The 21,088-nt window shown below is 45.9% G+C and overlaps 2 protein-coding genes across 2 annotated transcripts; both read right to left on the reverse strand.

Annotated features, from left to right (window-relative positions):
• Positions 1–603: 603 nt before the first annotated feature.
• LOC135376605 (uncharacterized) lies at positions 604–1,814 on the reverse strand. Its single transcript, XM_064609127.1, has 2 exons — positions 1,154–1,814; positions 604–1,109 (listed from the first exon to the last, which is right to left on the reverse strand). The coding sequence occupies exons 1-2, from the start codon at positions 1,812–1,814 to the stop codon at positions 604–606; spliced, it is 1,167 nt and encodes a 388-aa protein (XP_064465197.1).
• A 207-nt stretch (positions 1,815–2,021) lies between these two features.
• On the reverse strand, positions 2,022–3,734 carry LOC135376606 (uncharacterized). Its single transcript, XM_064609128.1, has one exon. It carries the CDS (start codon positions 3,732–3,734, stop codon positions 2,022–2,024), a length of 1,713 nt encoding a protein of 570 aa, XP_064465198.1.
• Positions 3,735–21,088: the final 17,354 nt, after the last annotated feature.

Below are 21,088 nucleotides of genomic sequence, written 5' to 3' on the forward strand. Positions count from 1 at the left end.
GAAAAGAACACACACACAGACAACAGAAAAAGGGCCTTAGAGGCTTATCGAGAGGCCGGTGGCAAGAAGAAAGCTCAAGAGGGCAGTCGTAACCGCTCCCTGGTACTGCAGGACCTGGCCGAGCAGCGTGGTCAAAGTGACGTTACGGCTACCAAGTTGTCGTAAGTGGCGTTGGAGGATGAGTCTTTGTGAGAGGTACCGGTTGCAGGATAATACGTATAGTGCTCAATGTCGGTTCCCACGCAACAAGTTGCGCAATTGGGAGAGTTCGTCTGGCGCAGCAGTGGTTCGCACACGCAGCAACACTGCGTGCTACAGGTTCGCATTCCAAGTACAACATTGCATAGTTGCACTGTTGCCACTTAAGGTGCATACTGTATCCGTTCACTGATCGTATACACACTTTAGTATCCTGCTCAGGCACTGGTCGTTATTTTCACAGCAAAAAATATTACTAGAATAAAGAGAATTATGAGAAATATTTTGGCGCTGTCCTTCACGGCAGCGGAGCTATCGGTTCATGGCCTCACGAGGACAATAAACAAAAGCAAGTTCGTAAGTTGACCAAGCTCGATGGGTGACATGGCATGTCGTCTGATCAGCTCAAAATGGATGAGGCCGCTCGATGGACAAAACGACACGATGGATGACATGGCACGGTGGATGAGGTGGCACGAAATTGGATGAGGCGGCACGGTGGATGAGATGGCACGTTGGATGAGGCGGCCACAAGCGTCGCTGTACCCAGTATCGCTCTCGCACTTCGGTTATGGTGTCTTGTACACCCCCGTGGAGAAGCCGTCGATGAGCCGCCTCAACGATCAGTTCGGTTACTCTGTGTCCGTGCGGGAGGAGCACCGGATGTCTTATGTCCGTTGGCAATGTCGAGTGCTGCAACCGTCCCGAAATCCTTAAAATATCATCCTGGTCCAGAACTGGCTGCAAGGGGGCGATCGGAGATTTCTGCCTCACCATGCCCCCACCTGCGAGCTCCTGTAGCTCTGTGTAGTACTCGGACCTTTGTGCATCTTTAACCCCATGGACCTCCGCCTCATGAACCTCATTAGCAGTTAGGGCCCCTTGCCGCCTCTTCTTTCGCCTGCAACGGTCTGCAAAGCGGCGAATCCATGCTGTGAGCCTCAACACGAAATACCAACCACTGTAGTCCACAGTAGGCTGGAAGTAGTAGTGTCCGTGTCCACGAAGAGCACTTGTGTCTTTACACGTTCCGCTTCTACAGTCTCTTCGTTCACAAGCGGTTCGTGCGTGCCGCTGGGCCATAACTCCGCCGACTCCGACAACCATGCAGGGCCTCTGAACCATATCTTGCTGTGTAGCAGTTTCTCCATGCTTTCATCTCTTGTGGGCAGGTCCGCTGGATTTTGCTCCCCTGGACAGTGCCTCCAAGCAGCTGGATCGGTTGCAGTTTGAATTTCTGTCACCCTGTTGCATACAAACTGCTTCCACCGCAGTGCCGATCCTTTAATCCAACAGAGTACGATGTTCGAGTCTGTCCAGAAGATTAGCTGGAGGGGAAGGTGAGAGAGCGAACCCAAAAGGATTTTGGCCAGCCTACATCCTATTAGAGCTCCCATGAGTTCTAGGCGGGGTAGGGTCAGTGTTTTCAGCGGCGCAACTCGTGCTTTAGCAACCATCAGCGTGACCACGACCTTTCCATTGACGTCCTCTGTGCGCAGGTATACGCTGGCTCCGTCAGCCGACTGACTGGCGTCCGTGAAGACGTGCACCTGGATTACGTTCGCAATGTCTTCAACCCCTTGGCTCACATACCGAGGTATTTCGATTCTTGCCATGTCCGGCAGTTCCTCGCACCAGCGCTTCCACTCCAAAGCTATTTCTTCAGGTAGGAAGGGAGTTGCCTCAGGACAGAAGCCGCCGATATTTCGAAAAGAGACTGTTCTTCTTCTGGACCCAGAAGAAGAACAGTCTCTGTTCGAAATATCGGCGGCTTCTGTCCTGAGGCAACTCCCTTCCTACATCTCTACCGGTTCGCTGGATTTCTACCCATCTATTTCTTCAGGTAGTTCGCCGTCCCAATGAAGACCATGCTGCCAGATGCGCTGGAAGAGCATGCGAGCCCGTATCGTGAATGGACTGGCAACACCAAGTGGGTCGAAAATCGAGGCTGAGAGCTGTAGCACTGACCGTTTCGTGTTGCCCGCCGACGTGGTGTTGGGTGGGCTGCATTCCGCGAGCTTGATGCTGTCAGTGTGTCGATTCCACCGTAATCCCAAAAGTCCTGTTTCTATGGTCGCAGCGAGGTGCTCTTCTAAGCGTGGCTCGTGATCTGCGAAGAGGCGATTGAGAACCGGGGAATTCGATGCCCACTTTCTTAACTCCATCCCAGCCGCCCCCATGACGGTATTCGCGTCCTTGTACAGTTGTTCAGCTTCATCCTCGCTTGAAGCGCCAGTCAATAGGTCATCCACATAAAAGGAATTTGCAAGATGCGCTGCCGTTTCCTGTAGGTGCTCTTCCACATTCTTTAGATGGTACCGTATTGTCGCCGACAAAAGGAAAGGACTGGAGGTTGTACCGAACGGTACTCTGGTCATTCTCCAGACTTCCACGTCGTGCAACTGACCATTTTCCTTCGGCGTTTCGTTACACCACAGGAAACGAAGTGTGTCACGATCCTCTTCCCTGACTACATTTTGGAGGAACGCTTTGGCAACGTCCGCCACCAGAGCGACCTTGACCGTCCGAAAGCGCAGCAGCAGCGGCAGTAGTTCCGTGTTTAGCTTCGGTCCCTTTTCGAGATGCGCGTTCAGAGATGCGGTCCCCGGGGCATGCGAGGAAGCATCAAAGACAACTCTCAGCATCGTTGTCGTTGAATTGTCCCGGACAACCGCCTGGTGTGGCATATAGTAAATATGCTCTGTTGGTGCTTGCTCCGCTTCGGTAACTACCTCTGCTTGTCCGTCGTTGAGGTACTTCCTCATCGCACAATCGTATTCCAGCAGAAGAGTTTTGTTCGAACGAAGTCTCTTCATCAGGCTTCTCAGCCTACGCTCAGCCACTCCCCGGTTGTCCCTCAACGTGGCACTGCCAGTCTTCCACGGCAAACTCACTTTATATCGGCCGTCCTCCTTTTGGATGGTGTCCTGGAAATGTAGCCACACTGCTTCGTCCTCTGAGCGCTGGTCATTTGCGCCGTCTGTTATCCCAAGACCATCCAGCTCCCAGAACATTCGGAGATCAAACGGCCTTTCCTCGGTACTTGCCTCCACGTGTAACGCGCAGGTAAGCGTGACGTCTCCGGTGACTGACGACAGGACAGCGGTGCGACCTTGGAACGTCCAGCCCAACTGCGTGTTCACCGCAACTGTACGGTCGTCCGCACCTGACCGTCGCACATCGGACTTTAGGAACCCCCACATCAGATCCGCTCCAATCAAAAGACAGATTCCTGCTTCGGCTTTCGCTCCTGGGAAGAACATTTCGTCGACAATGGAACCGCCCTCCCTTCTGATGGCGTCCACGAAGCTGTCATTTGCCGTGGCGTCTGCCAGGTCCTTACAGATGAAAGGAATTTCTACGGCTTCAATCAGATGCTCTTTCTGATCGTACTGGCTCCGCAAACGCACCTGAACCAGTCTTCTTCTGTGTGAACTTACTGACGTTTCTGGGTCCCCAAATGTGTTCAGTCGCACAGTTACTTCATCCAGTACCGGTAGCCCTAGCTGCCGTGACACATCTTCTCGAACGAACATTTTCTGACTGCCGCCGACGAAAATACCTCGGATATATGGGGATTGATTGCCAGCGATGACCCATGAGCGGAACGTCTGCAAAAGTACCGTGGCACTGACCCTGTCTCGATCGGAGCTTGCTGCGTGCATGACAACTGTGTCAACTTCTTTCGCTTTCGTTGACGAGCTTCCCGGCTATTTAGGGTCGCACATGGAGGTCACGTGTTTCCCCTTGCATGTTAAGCATGCGACTTTCCGCCTACAGTCCTTAGCTCGGTGCCCCTTGACGGTACACCTGAAGCAGCAGCCGACCGTCGCGAGCACCTTCTTCTTTCGTTCCAGTTCTATGGGTGTGTTGCAATCTCCACTGCTGTGCTCTTCCGAGTCGCAGAAGATACACTTTGACGTGGCTTTCGCTAATGACTGCAGTACGGCCGCGGCTGGGACGTTCTTCTCTTTCCGTAGATTCTTTCCCAGGGTTCCACCTCTGAGTGGCCCGTCTCTGTTCGTGCTGACCATACCGGATTTCTCACGGATTTCCACTTCGATACGCAGGAAGTCCAGTACTCTCTCTAACTCCTTTTCGGTGTACGAGGTCTCGTGCTGTACTTCTCGTTGACCATCTCCCGATGCACTGTCCTGTTGAACAGCGGCTGCTGTTGTTGCACGTGCTGATCGGCGATAGTACTCCAGTGTGATGTCGCTGGGTAGTGCCTTGAGAAGGATGTCCACCAGCAAAGCAGCGTACGCTGAGTTGGCAACTCCCAGAGCTCCCAGACCACGGATATGAGCCCGCGTGTGATCGTACAGTCGTCGAAGTCCTCTGACATCACTTGGTGACGTCACCGCTGGAAGGGTCCAGAGCTTCGCAAGGTGGTCCTGGGTGATCCTTTTCCGGTCCCCAAATCGACGGGTTAGTATCTTGACAGCGTCCTCGTAGCACGCCTCCGAAGCTTGCAGACCAGCTATAGCGGCAGCGGGTGGTCCAGATAAGAGCGTCCGCAGGTATTGAAATTTCTCACTTTTTGTGAGATCGTCGTTTTCGTGCACCGCTTCGCAGAATTGTTCCCAGAAAGGGAGCCATCGATCCAAATCTCCACGGAAGGTCTGTAGCTGTAGCTTGGGTAGCTTTATCCTCTTTGACCTACCTCTCGTTCCCTCTTCGGTTACTGCAGAGGCCGCAGGAGGTCTGCGGTAACCTTACGTTAACTCCGAAATCTTCGCCTTCAACAGCGCTGTCATGTGAGCGATGCGATCCTCGTATTCCAGGACCATAGCGTACTCTTCAGCGAGGCTCTCAGTCGCCACCAGCGCTTCCAGCTCCGTGTCGAGTTGACCGATTTCTCTGCTGGTCGTAAGAAGTCTCTCCAACAGTGACTTGTACGTATGTGCCGTAGTTCCCGTGTCTGCGAGGGCAGCCGTCGCCTCATTGATAATCTTCGTTGATTGTCCACGTCGCGCTACTCGCTTGACCTTCAGACGTTCCATCAGTGCTGGCCGTTGATGAAAACCTTCGATAGTAGATTTCCCAAGTCAGCAGGTCCTCGAATCGATCGTTCCGGTATGTCACCGAGTCGAAGTCCCGGGTTTCGGCACCAATAATATTCAAGAATGGACCCACGACTTCGAGAAAACTTCAAGCTTCTTTATGGAACTGATCAGAGCGCTTCGCTCCATCCAACAACAGCAACATAACAAACCAAAAATCACCCAATCATTGGCTGGGGGGGGGGGGGGGGAGGCAACGGGGCCCAACGGGGAGGCCACATCATCCTCCCCGTTCATGCCTTATTTACGCCGACAACGAAGTTATTCAACCCAATATATATACGTTGTCTCCCTTTGCCTCGTTTGTGCCTGCAAGCGTTATCAAGTTCGGCCACCTACCTTCGCCAGGCTCGTAACAACGGGATGGCAGCGACCGGATCGTCCACAGTGCTCGGCTGGCAGACGGCGGCGGAGCCAACTCCATTGGTCCTGCTGTACAACTGGTGAGTGATTTGCTCAGGTTGCCCTGTGGCCAGGATTAGATTTGTGGGGTTCAATCAGTTCTAATTCCGGATGTCCCTCGGAGCGCAGATAGTTTTGTTGAGGTTTTACGGAGGTGTGTACGTGCAACCTCACTAGCAACAGCATGGATCTAACGCAGTTCCTCAGGACAGACTTGCTTCGCGTGTGCAAAGAATTCGGCCTAAAAGTGAACAGCACGGCGAAAGAGGCACAGGTTACGGAAGCCATGAAAGGGGCCGACCTAGGAGAGGACGATATACTTGAGACATTAGAGAAAATAAGCTGCGAGAAAGAGCGGGAAAAAGAAGCGCAGGAACGGGAAAAGAAAAACGCTTTCTTACGCTTGAAAACGGTACTGTGTGAACCTCCCGTCCTACGTGCGCCAGACTACACGAACCCGTTCATTGTACAGTGTGACGCCAGTAACCGAGGAATGGTAGTAGTGTTCTGCCAAGAGGGCACAATAATCAGGAACACCCTGTTCTTTTCGCAAGCCGCAAACTGTCAGTGAGGGGAGAAGCATATAGTGCTTCTGAAAAGGAGTGCGCGTGCCTGGTGCGGGCGTCCCAAAAATTGGCATGCTATTTGTTTGGCACACAGTTCATTTTGGCGACTGACCATTGGTCGCTGGCATGGTTAAATCAAATGGTTAAATCGCGTACCTAAGGTTCGCAGTCGAACCCCGCTGGTTCGCGAGGTTCGACGAACTTTCGTACTTCAAGCCAGATTCACCGAGCTTCGCAAAGGTTCGTAGACTTGGCCCTTGTCATGAAAAGTTGGAAATGCTGTGACTCATATAGCTCTTAAAATTGAAATGTCTGTGTGTCAAACATAACAAAACATTGGGTTGGCCAGTCAGTACAGGTTCACGCCCAGGCAAAAACCCGGACTGGTCCCAGAATGGTTCCAGTTGAATCTGCACTGGTTCCTGTTGAACGTGGGTGGTCCCGGAATGGTTCCAGTTTAATCTGGATGGTCCCAGCTAGATTACAAAGTGGGTGGCTGGTTCCACCTTGGTATAATCAGTGGTACCGCTCTGGCCTCAAATGGTTCCAGAAGTCCCAGAGAGAGCCTCACAGGTACATTTTTGTTCCCAGAATGGTCAATTGAAGTACTTGAGATTCCAAGCTTTGCAGCTTCTCCAAGCTTGCAGCTTGCCATACGCCCTTCTGGTTTTGTTTGATCTATTACTTTGATATATTTTAGCACTTGTATCTCTTTTCACTGCTTTTTATTAGAGGTGGGACGAATCCAGAATTTTCCGAATCCGAATCGAACGAAGGTTCTGCGAATCCCCGAATCTTTCGAATCCTTTCTTTAAAAAGCGCTTGAAAAGCGACGGGGAAAACACTTCTACTGAAAAATGTTTTGAAGCAGAATTTGATATCTTTGTTTAATGAAAGACGAAATGAATAATATTTCACATTCAGGGGAAAACACACCCATACACTTCTTCTGAAATGTAATTTATTTAATATGTTGTACGTCAACTACGGGGAATACAGAAACTCTCGATCTGAATTCTTTCCATAAGACTAGAAGACAAAAGCAAAACTACGTTAGTTTTAAATTTGTAATATAGGAGTTCCTGCCTGAACACTTTCGGTCCAGAGGAATGTAAACAAGCAAGAAGAGTAAACACAGCTCAAAGTTTTAAATTAAGGCATATTTCTGTTTAACAACACCAGCATTCTCACCCGCTCAGGGTATAGCCTACTGCGTTTTTATCAGCGATGACACCCGATGTGTTGAAGAGCCTTTCTGACATTACTGTCGACGGAGATGTGTTCAGGAAAACTTTTTCGACAGTTTCCTCAAATCGGGATATTTTTGATTATCCTTCCAGTACTTGAAGATGTTCGCAGAGGGCGGAAGCAGTGGTGCTGAGAAGCAAGCATTGATTTCGTCTCCAGTATGCAAAGTGAAACTGCCCTCGCTGCTATCAGATGGGGTCATCAACTGAGCATAGAGACTCCACGCGCTATGAACTCCCTCCGGTTCACTTGAGAGTGCTGCAGTAGTGTCTCTTTCACTTTCTTATGAAGATTGCAGCTCGGTGACAACTGCATGCAAACGAAGATAAGAAATTTCCGTGGCCAGTCTTGATTTTGCTACAGGAAGGTGTTCTTTGCTCAAAAAAAAAAAGGAGGAAAAAAGGAACACTGGCTTTTCCGTCTCCGCAGTCTTATAGCGCCGCTCCAGAGATGTCAGCAAGTCACTACGAAAACCCTGCACGGAAGCCAAGGCTGATTTGAAGTTCTTGAGGGCAAAAGTGGTGCCGTTCACTAGAGGAATTATTTCTGAGATGGTCACTTCACTGGAACTGGCCACAAATGTCTCTCTGCCAAACACATCTAGGAGTTGTATCATCTCACTATAGTCGTGCTTTGTCGAGCAGTCAAATCCACCAGGAAATTCAACTCCGAAGCAGAGAGTAAAACAGCTTGCTTAGGTTCCATGAGATGACTGAGCACGTGGTGCTTAGAATTCCGTCCAGTGGATTCATCTTGGATCACCCGATGGGGTTTCACACCTAGCATGGCTTGAGAAGCTCATAAGACTTTCATGGCTTTGGAGGAGTGCCTGAAATGTCAGGGTAAATTGTCAAAGATACTGCGTTCCAAAGCTGCAACCATATCCGGCCCGTTGTCTCTCATGACACACACAACTTTGTGCAAGAGATTGCATTCTTTCATAGTGGCGGTGATGAATGCTTCTATCGCGGATGCTGTGTGAGAAGCCTCTGCAAAAGGAATGCACTCTAAGCGCAAGTGATGGTACTCAAAGTTGCCATCTATGAAGTGAACTGTCAAACTTACGTAATCATCACAATTTGTCGACGTCCACGTGTCAGTTGTCCCTGCAACAAAATCAGACCTCTCTAAAAGATACCCCACGTACGTTTCTTTTTTCTTCTTCATACATTTCTGGGACCACGTTTTGGGCAAAGTGTTTCCTGATTGGGATGCTGTACCTCGACTCAAGGTGGCTTATCAACTTTCTGAAGCCTCCCAGGCAGCACAGCGCGACGACCCAACGTCGGTGCGCCGGCGACGACCGACCCGACCGGGTCGGCACCCGACCATGGTCCGGCATACGGTTGGCAACACGGGGATGTTAATGGTCCGTTATCGGCAGCCTGTATCGTACCCCAACGATTTCCCGAGGTACAGCCAATGCACACTTACTGGTACCTCCTACCCCCCAAACAAGAGTTAATTTGCACGATTTTTAAAAACAAAATCAATATGTCATTGTAGAAAACTCTTTATTGCATCATAGTCACAAGATACATGGGTTCTTTAATGCATCACTTCACCAGCAATGTAAAAAAAAAGTGTTGCATTGAAAGTATATAACCACCAGTCCCGCATATGTACTATTTACTTCCCAAATATTCACTTAACACAGGTTATATGGAACAGAGATAGAAGTTGGAACTCGTTGCCAGTTAAGTTCAAAAGGTTAGCCAGAACATAATTGTAGGCCGGTTCCACGTTAGCTCAGACAGGGAGGTCCCATGGACCTCCTGAATTTTCATGATTTTTTATATATATTTAGACGCTCATCGCAGATGATGATCAACATTGGTAAAATTAATCATTCGAATACTTTCCGTGCAAAAAATCGAGAAATTCAGCCCTGCATTCGATTGTTGCAATTTTGCCGTGTTTGCACGTGTATACATCCTGAGTTTTAAAAGATATCGTATTGCAATTTTTTTGTGCTTGAGTATACCTACCTGCCAGCACCCCGAGCGCAAATTTAGGCGCACAGGTGCAACACTGTATCGTATAAAAAGCGGCGAACATGCTCTGTCGCGCAGTTTTGTTCAAACTTCGACGCTTCTTGCTCTGGCTGTAGATATCTCCGGCACGTTACGCAGTGGGGCCGCGTTTTAACGCGCTAATCAGCAGTATACGCCTTTGGAGAAGAAGTTTTTGCGTTAGATGAAAGGCCTAACATCGGGCCATATCCTGGCAAAATATATACGAAATCAAGTGGGACCTTTTTTGAGAAATATACGCTCAAAATCCATGTTTATTTCGAAATATGCCTAAACATTTGCCTATTTCAGCACATTCCGCTAGGAAGTATATGATTTAAAATCTGAGTGAGCTGATACCAAGTATTGCGATCACGGACATCTATAGCCATAGATATCAGGCGTCGAAATTAGGACCAAAATGCGCGAGCGGGCATGTTCGCCATTTTTTATAGCACACAGTGTTGCACCTGCGCGCTAAAATTTGCTCTCTGACAGCTGGCCTGTAGGCATAATAAAGCAGCATAAAAAATTTCACAACAATATCTCTTAACACTCGGGAGGTATACGCGTGCAAACACGGCAAAACTGAAACATCCGAATTCAGGGCCGGATTTTCTCGATTTTTTTGCACGAAAGCTCTTCGGCAAAAATGTTGATCATAATATACGATGAGCTTATAAATATGAAAAATACTGAAGACCCAGGAGGTCGATTGGACCTCCCTGCCTGAACTGACGTGAAACCGACCCGTAACTAAATTTCAAACGCAGTTACACGTAATAAAACGTAATGAAAATTGACGTGAAGTCCCTGAGCTACTTTAGAGATGTAACAGGTTACCTTCAAGTTATTTTCTACTCAATATATATACTTTTCAGCTCTTGACCTGTCTATATGGTTAATTCAGACCTTGCTGTCACAATGGGCGATTCAAGACGTTTCAAAATAGTCTTGATATACAAAAATGATATAAATATCTGCTGCGACAAAAGAAGCCTACAGTTATAGGCTTCCTTAGGGAGGGATTTGATGATTTTGATCTCGTAATAAGGCACATTAAAAAGGAACACAAAGCAAGTTTATGCTCTACGAGTTGTCCCCTACATACATATCGTAGAACCGTGCCAAGTTTTAATCCTGCTACTCAATGCCCTCTATCAGTATCAATACACTGCTTACCGTTAAGATGCGCGATACCTGAGCTTCCTAATACTCGGCTAAAACATAATTTGTAACATTCACCGTGTAACAACGGGAGTTAGTCGAGCCGTGCACGTGCCATCTTTCATCTCAAGTCATGGGGGGAGGACTCAGCCTGCGATGTTTGTAGACAAGAATCGAACAAAAGGAACTTTGAACTTTCTTCAAGTTACTTTGACGAACTTAACCCCCCACCGCCGAAACAAAAGAAAACGGGAAAGGAACGAGCTCCTCAAGAAGTTACTGGAGCTCAAAAGCAAAGAGCTATGCAAAAAGTTACTGAAATTAGCTAAGCCGAGTAGCCCAGTTACAGTACCGAGTTACGCCCAACAACATGGAACACGTGAACAACTTGAGAATCCGTACTACATGTGTCATGATCGTTCTATACCTTCTTTAAGAGAATAGAAGAAATATTTGCGCACCCTTGCTAATACGAGGGCAACATACACACAATTTGGGAATCACAATCTAAGAAAAATGGTGTGAGAAGGTGGTAAGTTCCTGAGTTACCTCCTAAGCCAACATAGTGTCTGATAAGGGGTGCAAAAAGGTGGTAAAAGAAATTATCATCCATCCAAATTACAACGAAAAGGTGTACGCCCCCCTCGCTCACCGAATCAGTAGCGGTAACCCTATTATTCGTGGCAGAGAGTGAGGTAGCAGGTAGAACTTTGCAACCTTTTAGGCACAACATATGCGACAACTATTACTTCCTAAAAGGTCTAATTGCTCCACCCTTTTTTCTGAAAGTGCAGTATGGCACATGTAGTGTGACACGTACCCTTGTCTTTAGGAGAAATATTATTGCATCAAGAAGATGCCTTTTCTTATGGCTTTCTTGCTGCGAAGGCGTCTTATGGCTAGCTGAAGTCCTTTTAAAAGAAAAACAGCACAGCATACCAGATTGTATTCCTTTCAAGGAAGCATCACAGCGCGATAGGTTCATAGTGTTGTAACCGAAGTGCAGGGTGGATTCTGAAAGTGGAAGGTAGCTTGAGGTCAGGGTTACACTGAGAAAAGTACACCACACCACACACAAGTGTGCACCACAAGATGCACATGTTATTGAATACAGACCAAATAGCTAAACTTACAGTTTTCAGCATGACATGACAAGATCCGCTAGAAAAATCTTGACCATTATCACTGGCTCTGAGGCAGAGATCTGGTGGTGGGCACTTCGGTGATACCTTGATCAAAGCATTGATTGCTTTAAGCACGCTCTGGTTGTGGTCCAGCATGACATTCTGAATGAAAGATCAGGATAGCTTTCATTCACTCGCAGTTTCAAACAAATTGACATATCATGCGTCGATCAGATTACGCAAACGGAATAATTTAGGATCGCGGAATAATAATAATAATAAAAGCGGAATAATTTTTTTCACTTCGGAGGTTCCTTTTTGCGTTTTTTTTATTTAGAATAACTACAAAAACGAACCTTGAGCTGAAGGCCTCCAGCATTCCAGTTTTGTACGCACGCAGGAGATGGAAAGCACAGCTGCAGCACGCAGTCGTCCTGAGAAATGGTTATATTTCGTTTGATGTCAAATACACAATACATACGATTCCACACTTTACTGAACCATATTTTCACCAAAACGGAGTCCATTATCCTAAACGCAACGCATAAACCACAATGGATCACTGAAATCGAAACTATGCGCTGCTAAGTTTCGAGAGAAACCTTCTAGAACGGTGTCACTCATGTTGAAAAGCATCTATGAGTAACGTTTATCAATGCGAGGAATACCACAAAAAGAAATAGCACTTACCACTCAATGAATCGCTTAAAAATGTTGGAATTGCTCGAAAGTTTCGCGAGCACCGGCCGGATACATTCGTTTCTCGCAGCGAGAGCGACGGGGACTCCGACAGTGCAAACGCGGCTGGATGATCGAGGAACGTCATTGGCCAGATTCGAAACTGTCGGTTACGCGATTGCATCACTCGGCGCCTGACAGCCTGGGAAGAGAAATCCGTTGATGCACCACGGTCATGTGACTGATTATCGTGAAGTGATCAGATCAGCATCGGAGAGCGATCCTATATTTCGGTCACATGACCAAGGTCAGTCCAGACCGGGAAATCATCAGAGCAGCATCGGGGAGCGATCCTATATTATGGTTTACGTGACCAAAAGGAGACCAGAGCGGGAAATGATCAGGGCACCGTCGGGGGACTACCTTATCTTCTCTGATGTTCTACCTCCTCAGTTCCCACACCGCTGGGAACCAGTCGGGCACTATGGCCCGTTCAGGGGCCGAAGCCCCCATTGCGTTCCCATTCTTTTCCCGAGGGTTTGTGCTGCCTGGGAAAGTCTGTGTGTCAATCGCATAAAAACTTTGGAAATCTGCGTTCTCGTGTGCTGGCACCTCAGAGTGTGAAAGGGCGGCCGAGTGTGAAAGGGTACCATAACCATTTCTCAGGACTACTGCGTGCTGCAGCTATGCTTTCCATCTCCTGCGTGCGTACAAAACTGGAATGCTGGAGGACTTCAGCTCAAGGTTCGTTTTTGTAGTCATTCTAAATAAAATGAAAAGTAAAAAAGGAACCTCCGAAGTGAATAAATTATTCCGCTTTAATCCGTTTGCGTAATGTGATCGACGCATGATATGTGTATTTGTTTGAACGAAATTTCAAAATTCCCATATCGGACCCCCCTCCTGGGAACAAGGCTAACCGGAAGTCGCGCGTCGCTGTAATTTGCAAATTCCTTAGTGAGGTTAGGTTAGGTTAGGTCAGTACATATTACACGCGGGGGGGGGTCCGGGGGGTATCCCCCCCGCAGTTGTTCGAGACTGTGCTCACTTCCGTCTAAGCCTCGTTCCCAGGGTTAGATTGGAGGGTGTCCAATGTGGGATATCTGGCTTACTCTTTGTTTGAAACTGTGAGTGAATGAAAGCTATCCTGATCTTTCATTCAGAATGTCATGCTGGACCACTAACAGAGCGTGCTTAAAGAAATCAATGCCTTGATGAAGATATCACCGAAGTGCCCATCACCAGATATCTGCCTCAGAGCCAGTGATGATGGTCAAGATTTTTCTAGCGGATCTTGTCATGTCATGCTGAAAACTGTAAGTTTAGCTATTTGGTCTGTATTCAATAACGTGTGCATCTTGTGGTGTGGTGTACTTTTCTCAGTGTGACCCTGACCTCAAGCTATCTTCCACTCTCAGAATCCACCCCGCACTTCGGTTACAACACTACGAACCTATCGCGCTGTGATGCTTGCTTGAAAGGAATACAATCTGGTATGCTGTGTTGTTTTTCTTTTAAAATGACTTGAGGGATCTATAATAAGGGGCCTTCGTAGCATGAAAGCCATAAGAAAAGGCATCTTCTTGATACATTAATATTTCTCCTAAAGACAAGGGCACTACATGTGCCTTACTGCACTCTCAGAAAAAAGGGTGGAGCAATTAGACCTTTTAGGAGGTAATAGTTGTCGCATATGTTGTGCCTAAAAGGTTGCAAAGTTCTACCTGCTACCTCACTCTCTGCCACGAATAATAGGGTTACCGCTTCTGATTCGGTGAGCGACGGGGGCGTACACCTTTTTGCTGTAATTTGGATGGATGATAATTTCTTTTACTACCTTTTTACACCCCTTATCAGACGCTATGTTGGCTTAGGAGGCTACTAAGGAAGTTACCACCTTCTCACACCTTTTTTCTTAGATTGTGGCTCCCAAATTGTGTGTATGTCATCAGCAAAGGTGCGCAAGTAGTAATAGGTGGGGCAGTGTAAGCTTAGGGGCGAAACTACGGCACCCCTGCCCCTGAGCCCTGCGCGTATTTTTCCCCGCGGAGGAGGAGGAGGAGGAGTGTCGTTGGGAGGAACCGAGAGGTCTGCCTGCCTGATTAGGCGGCATGTTTCTCGGGAAGGGAAAGGTGGTGGAGAGGAGGAGAGGAAAAGGGTGAAGTGGAAGACCGAGCGGAATCCGCTTGGGGGGAGGATAGCTGCGTCCATGGGCCGACTTCAGGGGAACTGTGCCGGCATACGCCTATTACACATCTGAGGGAAACCCAGGAAAAACCCCAGACGGCACAGCCGGCCCGCGGATTCGAACCGCGGACCTCCCAGTCTCCAAGCGCACGCGTTACCGCTGCGCCACCGGAGCTGGTTTTTTCCCCGCGCGGCGCGTGTGCGGAGGGTTGTCCGCGCGCTTATCGGCTGGGGGAGGGCTGCGCGTGCGCTCATCGTAGCGTATGTTTCAGCCTGGGCAGACTTCTTTGGCCATGCGTGGGCCGACTTCACATATTTTTCCAGCTACAACAGGTGTGCAGTAGGCTGTTTACATGCAAAGGATAGCCATACACAAAAGTACATGTGAAAATATATTTATTAATGCCAATCAAGTTGAGATATATTTATTACAGCCAATATTGCTGGGAATTGTGCCAATTGTGATGCCAATCAGGTGAAGGAGAAAAACCCAGCCAAAAAAAACATTCACCACCTGTAACAAGGCGGTGCTCGGGTGGAGGGCTGCTGTGGTGGGCGGAGCGTGACCGGAGGGCTGCGTGCGCGCTTACCATTCACCCTGGGCTGACTTCTTTCACCATTTTCCTACTTGGGCCGACTTCCTTCCCGCGACAGGTGGGCGGCGCTAGAGTGGAGGGCTGCTGTTGTGGGCGTCGCGTGGCCGGAGGGCTGCGTGCGCGTTTATCCTTCAGCCTGGGCCGCCGTCTTTCATCATTTTTCAGCCTGAGTCGACTTGAATCGTAATTTTTCCAGCTACAACAGGTGTGCAGTAGGCTGTTTACATGCAAAGGATAGCCATACACAAAAGTACAAGTGAAAATATATTTATTAAAGTCATTAGGAATTATGTTATAACTCTGCGTGAATGGGAAAAACTTAGCCAAAAATCTGAAGTAGAAGGAACACAATACACGTAACAATACTTATTACAGGTATGATACAATAGCATTGAATAGGTATCACAAATCAAACACAATATTTTTTATTAACTTTAATCACAAAAGTTTTCAATGAATCAGAAGTGATAACACATTTAATCAAAGAAGATATTCTTAATCAATACGATTACAATCAAAATTACAAGTTTTATTTTAAACGCCTGAGACGTGAGAACCTGATAGATGTAAGTAATTTCGACCACAGTATGCTAAGTTTAATATTCCAACATGACACAAATTTAATTTCTTATGAAGTGAATAGCGCAGACATAAGGCATTAATTCGAATCAACACATAGCATTAATATAGAACCAATCATAGGCATGTAGGGAAATAATAGCTACACCATATCAAAACGAGAAACAGTCACAAACATTTAATCAAAGAAGATATTCTTAATCAATATGATTATAAACAAAAATACAAATTGTATAATAAAAAGTCTAATATTCCTATACGTGAGAACCATCAGTGCAATAGCGGGAAGTTCTGATAGTTGTATGTAATTAAATGTGAACAGCACAGACCCTGGAAGACCATGGGACACAAACACAAGATTAAATAAAATCTATACCACTACATTGATTAATCAAAACAACATAGTAATCTATCATTCAGAAAATCAGAAGAAGAAAAAATCAAACTCATCAGAAAATAGACATGTTAAAAATGAACTTCACCACATAGCACGCTCCTAGCCAACAAACAGAACAAAGAACGACAAGAACACAAGAGGAAATAAAATCTATACCACAAGATTGATTAATCAAAACAACATAGTAATCTATCATTCAGAAAATCAAAAGAAGAAAAAATCAAACTCATCAGAAAATAGACATGTTAAAAATGAACTTCACCACATAGCACGCTCCTAGCCAATAAACAGAACAAAGAACGACACGAACACAAGAGGAAATAAAATCTATACCACTACAAAGAAGATATTCCTAATCAAAACAACAGAGTAATTTATCATTCCAAAAATCAGAAAATAGACATGTTAAAAATGAACTTCACCACACAGCACGCTCCTAGCCAACAAATAGAACACGAACGACGAGAGGAAATAAAATCTATACTACTACAAAGAAGATATTCTTAATCAATATGATGACAATCAAAGTACAAATTGTATTATAAAAAGTCTAATATTCCTCTACGTGAGAACCATCTTTGCAATAGCGTGAAGATCTGTCATAACATTTCGAGCGCAATAGGGAATCTCAGTTTCATATTCCAACATTACTCAACTTTTAATTTCTTATTAAGTGAACAGCATAGACGTAAGGAAATAACGAGAAACAACACAACCAACAGCTACAATTAATAGAGAGCCAAAACCTGCACACCATCGAACACATAGAGACGTCGGAAGGGCCACTGGGATTGATGGCGGAGTTTTTGAGGTTTGCCAACGACGAATTGAAATACACTAGACCAGATGTAATTGTAATCATTGCAATGGGCATTGCGTTCATCAAGAAAGCAGTCGGATCAAATTATCATATACAAGCGGTCTATATCGCATGATTCATTACGGATTCGTTGAAATTACACATATCTGAGATGGAAAGTACATAAAATCTTATCACGTGATATGTTCCACTACCACGGCAACGCAATTAAGTTCTTCTAGAAGTCTCTGCAAAAGATGTCGAATCAACAGAAGTTCAATATTGTCGTGCAAGGTCTGATGTATTATCACCTGTTGAAACTCAACAAATATATCAATTGCGGTGGACCACCGGACGATTTTCATCTAATACTCTCTTGTACGCCATTCAAGAATCTTCATACAAAGAAAGGAAACATCAATAAGAGACTGTGCAAGTTCATCGCGACAAAGTGGAAGTTGTTGAAGCAATACAAACACGGCGACAACATAGCACCTGCGTTAATCAACGCTGGATTCAAGCGCCAAATAATCAGAATAAACTATTAACGTCTTCGGAATTCATCAATGAAGACAACAAACGAAAACTTCAGAGTTTGAAATAGAACTCTAATTTATCGAAATAAACAAGTGTATAACTGAAACAATCTTTGTCATCATTATAATGAATTCTACGCATCACAATGAAAAACACCGTACATTTAGCATGGCTAGACTGAGAACAGTGATCGCTAAGGAAACGAATATTCCACAATTTGTGTCAGAATTCTCTATGGAATGAGACCTGACCACCTAATAGGTTTTACTCGAATACACTCTGCACAAGTTCAACATCCGAAGGATAGAATTGCCGGAGAAGGATCAGTCATTGAAATTTAGAGACATGATACATCAGTCTATGACTACAAAAAGGATCACTAATCTCATGTGAAAACTTATCATATTTCATGAATTAAATTCCACAGTGCATGTATATTTCTCAATCAGTTGCACTAGCCCAGACATAGTAAAAGAAGAAAAGGCGTCTTTGACAAGCAACCCGATTGGAGTGCGTAACAAATAAATAAATATTTTTGTCAACACAGTTGTCCGTTTGTATGTCTGGATAGAAAAAATGAGCCGTCCAAGATAGGACAAAACGGGAAATAAGGCAAGATAACTGATTGCGGCGGGATAAGTCAAAGCGTTCGCGACACAGTGTCATTGACTTTTACAATCGCATTCGGGTTCAGTGCCTGGGAGATAATACGAAGCCTTCGCGAAAAGCGAATCTATTATCAGATGCCACAATGCAAACGAAAGATTTTACGAGCATGACGAGCAACTCGAAGAAATGATCACCCGCGTCGACGAACCCGTTTCCAGAAAAAGCAACACGCTCGCGTGCGGTACCGCGTTAACGCGTCGGGCGCAGGATCGCGTTCGGTTTCCGTTACGGCATTAGGGAAACGCGGCCCTGCGTGTTGCCGAAACGTCTTCGACGACGCGGGTGACCGTTTCTTCGAGTTTTAAGTAAATTTCGTTCGGAAAATATTCGTAACTTTTAATATCCACGACATAAAGAATTCGCATTATGTTATAGTGTATACACAAAATATCAATCCATTCGATTAACTTCCCTGACGTCATGAAGGAGTGCACGTCAAAGTGAGCGAACTAAAGCTTGCGTATTGTGAAATTACACATTCTACAACACTGATCATAAATCGCAACACCTGTTCAAATTTTAATTAAACTTTTACTGATGTGTGGTAGTCACCACTTCTTCTGAATGTGAATCGATAAATTTTAGCATGTAATCCACAATCAAAATATCTTGTATAGTATGTTTGAGTATATGCACAACTTTTTAACCTATATCTTTAGAAAAATGCAAGAAATAGCGTGCACTTTTGACTTTGAAAATTTAAAGAAGATGATGATGTTTAGTGTGGAACTTGCGTTTTCCAACGTTATGAGCTAAAGACTTATAAAATTAAAGTATGGCCCTTCCATTTGTAGTGCCCGGATGCTATGACACTAAAATATTGTGATAGTTTTTCTGTACGGTTACGGGAAATCTCGAGTATATTTTGTGAATTGGATCTACGTTTATGTGTGACCTGCACTGATCTGCTTATTATAATTAATATGACATATCTTCCATTGTGTTTATGCATAACGCTCATCTTCATTGTATATGGGTTAAAGGGTCTCTGACCAGAACCTGGTCAATGTCTTTGTTTGTATGGATAACGCACCTACATGGTGCCTCCAAGTTACAACTGACACGTTTCGTCTCTGCGGAGCCGCCAACTATTCCAAACAAGGAGCCGAAAAGCGGTTTCGATTTCTGCCCTCAACTCATGCGATCAGCGCAAAACTCTAGCTATTATGCAGTGGTTTTCCCATGTGTATGACGTCAAACGCCCGCGACGTTTATTGGTGGAAAGTCCACACCGGAAGTTCGGGTGGTTTCCGCAACTTCCGTATTGCTGGGTGCTTTTTCAATATGGACGCGGAAGCGCAGCGGAGTCGAGAAGTCAGCTTTTCAGCTACCTTTCAGCAGCTGAGAGGCACCTGCTACGTGCAGCAGAGTTTGGAGGCCTTGCTTTTGAAATGTTGAGCCGCGAATCGACTTCAGCATGAAGAGGAAGTTCCAACGGCAGACTGTTAGATGAGCTTTCAGCATCCATCACGATGAAGCACATGAACAGTTTGTGTAAATTTCATGTTTGACGGCGCCGTGTAAAGGGGCCGGAGTGGTTCATTGCATAATAATGCCGAAAGAAGTCGAGTGCTTATGTTGCAAGGAGCTGCTCCTTGCAACATAAGAGAACTCCATATTTAGAACTTCGAAGGCAGCACGAACCTAGCGCTCATATTCACAAGTAAGAAGCGTACGTGTCTCGTGCACAATCATGCTGGTTGGTTTCAATACAAAATAGTTTTCTGAACTTTTCGTTATTGTTCGTCACTTATTCAGAAAGAGTGCAGCTGAATTAATACTCGGCGTCCTACTAGCTTTAGCTTTGTTCAAAGCTTGCGTGTCTCATACAGGAAATAGATACGTACACTACATACCAACAGTTCGTGAGATGGATGTTGCACAGACTTGAAAAAAAAAAGGGAATCGTTATACCAGTCTGCGCGGTGAACAGGATACGCAAAGCCTTTCCCATAGTAACTACTACATGCTTTAAATACCCAAGATACTAGGTGGAAGTACCCCCTACAGGGGGTGCCCTTGCAATTTCAGCTGTAGCCACATGTCGGTAATGATGCAACTATAATAATGACCCCCCTCCCCCTGAACTTTTTTCAACACTCCTCCATGCTTGGGATTCTGGATAAACCACTGTGCTGACCCCTGACACAAAGCACCATCTCATCAGCCTGCTCCGCCTAGTAAGAATTACATTGGGCTCTCAATTCCACCACAGACACAAATCCAATCCTGCCCTGACGCATCCTTTTGTCCACCCATTCAGTCAATATGTCGTAAGTGTTGTTCGAACTCTTACTGTCTGATAGCACCCAAATAGTATTGTTTAAGCACCTCAAGTATTTTAATGATCGTTATGTGGAAGTAAATCACACTGTTATGCAGGTTACCCTGTGTGTGACCTCGGTTCTTGCTCTCAGTCCTCCAGAAGTGCTCACTACACAAGTTGACTATCGAAAACCTCAATCTTCCATGCATGATGTAAATCCCCAGTTCGCTTGCTTCCTAGCCATTTTTTTATTCTCAATTTTCCTTTTGTGTGCAAAGTGCACACCCAGTTCGAGTAGGATGTAGACCTTGAGGAACCAAGCTTTGTATCTTGGGCTGCTCCAATACTCAAATAGGCATGTTTTAGTCGTTGGCATGTGGCATGTGGTTGACATGCCTATTTGCATAGGCATGCCTATATGCAAATAGGCATGTGGTTCATATAGTTTATTGTGGCACTCAGATAATATCTTCATAATATGTCTGCAGAGATTGCTCCAAAACAGCATATGTGATGCAGCGTTATACATTATTGGGCTTCTGGGAAAAATCATGATTCACCTGATACAGGCGGCAGCCTTTGTAACGGTGTCTGACACAT

Source organism: Ornithodoros turicata, unplaced genomic scaffold (assembly GCF_037126465.1).
Source record: "Ornithodoros turicata isolate Travis unplaced genomic scaffold, ASM3712646v1 ctg00001172.1, whole genome shotgun sequence".
NCBI lineage: Eukaryota > Metazoa > Arthropoda > Arachnida > Ixodida > Argasidae > Ornithodoros > Ornithodoros turicata.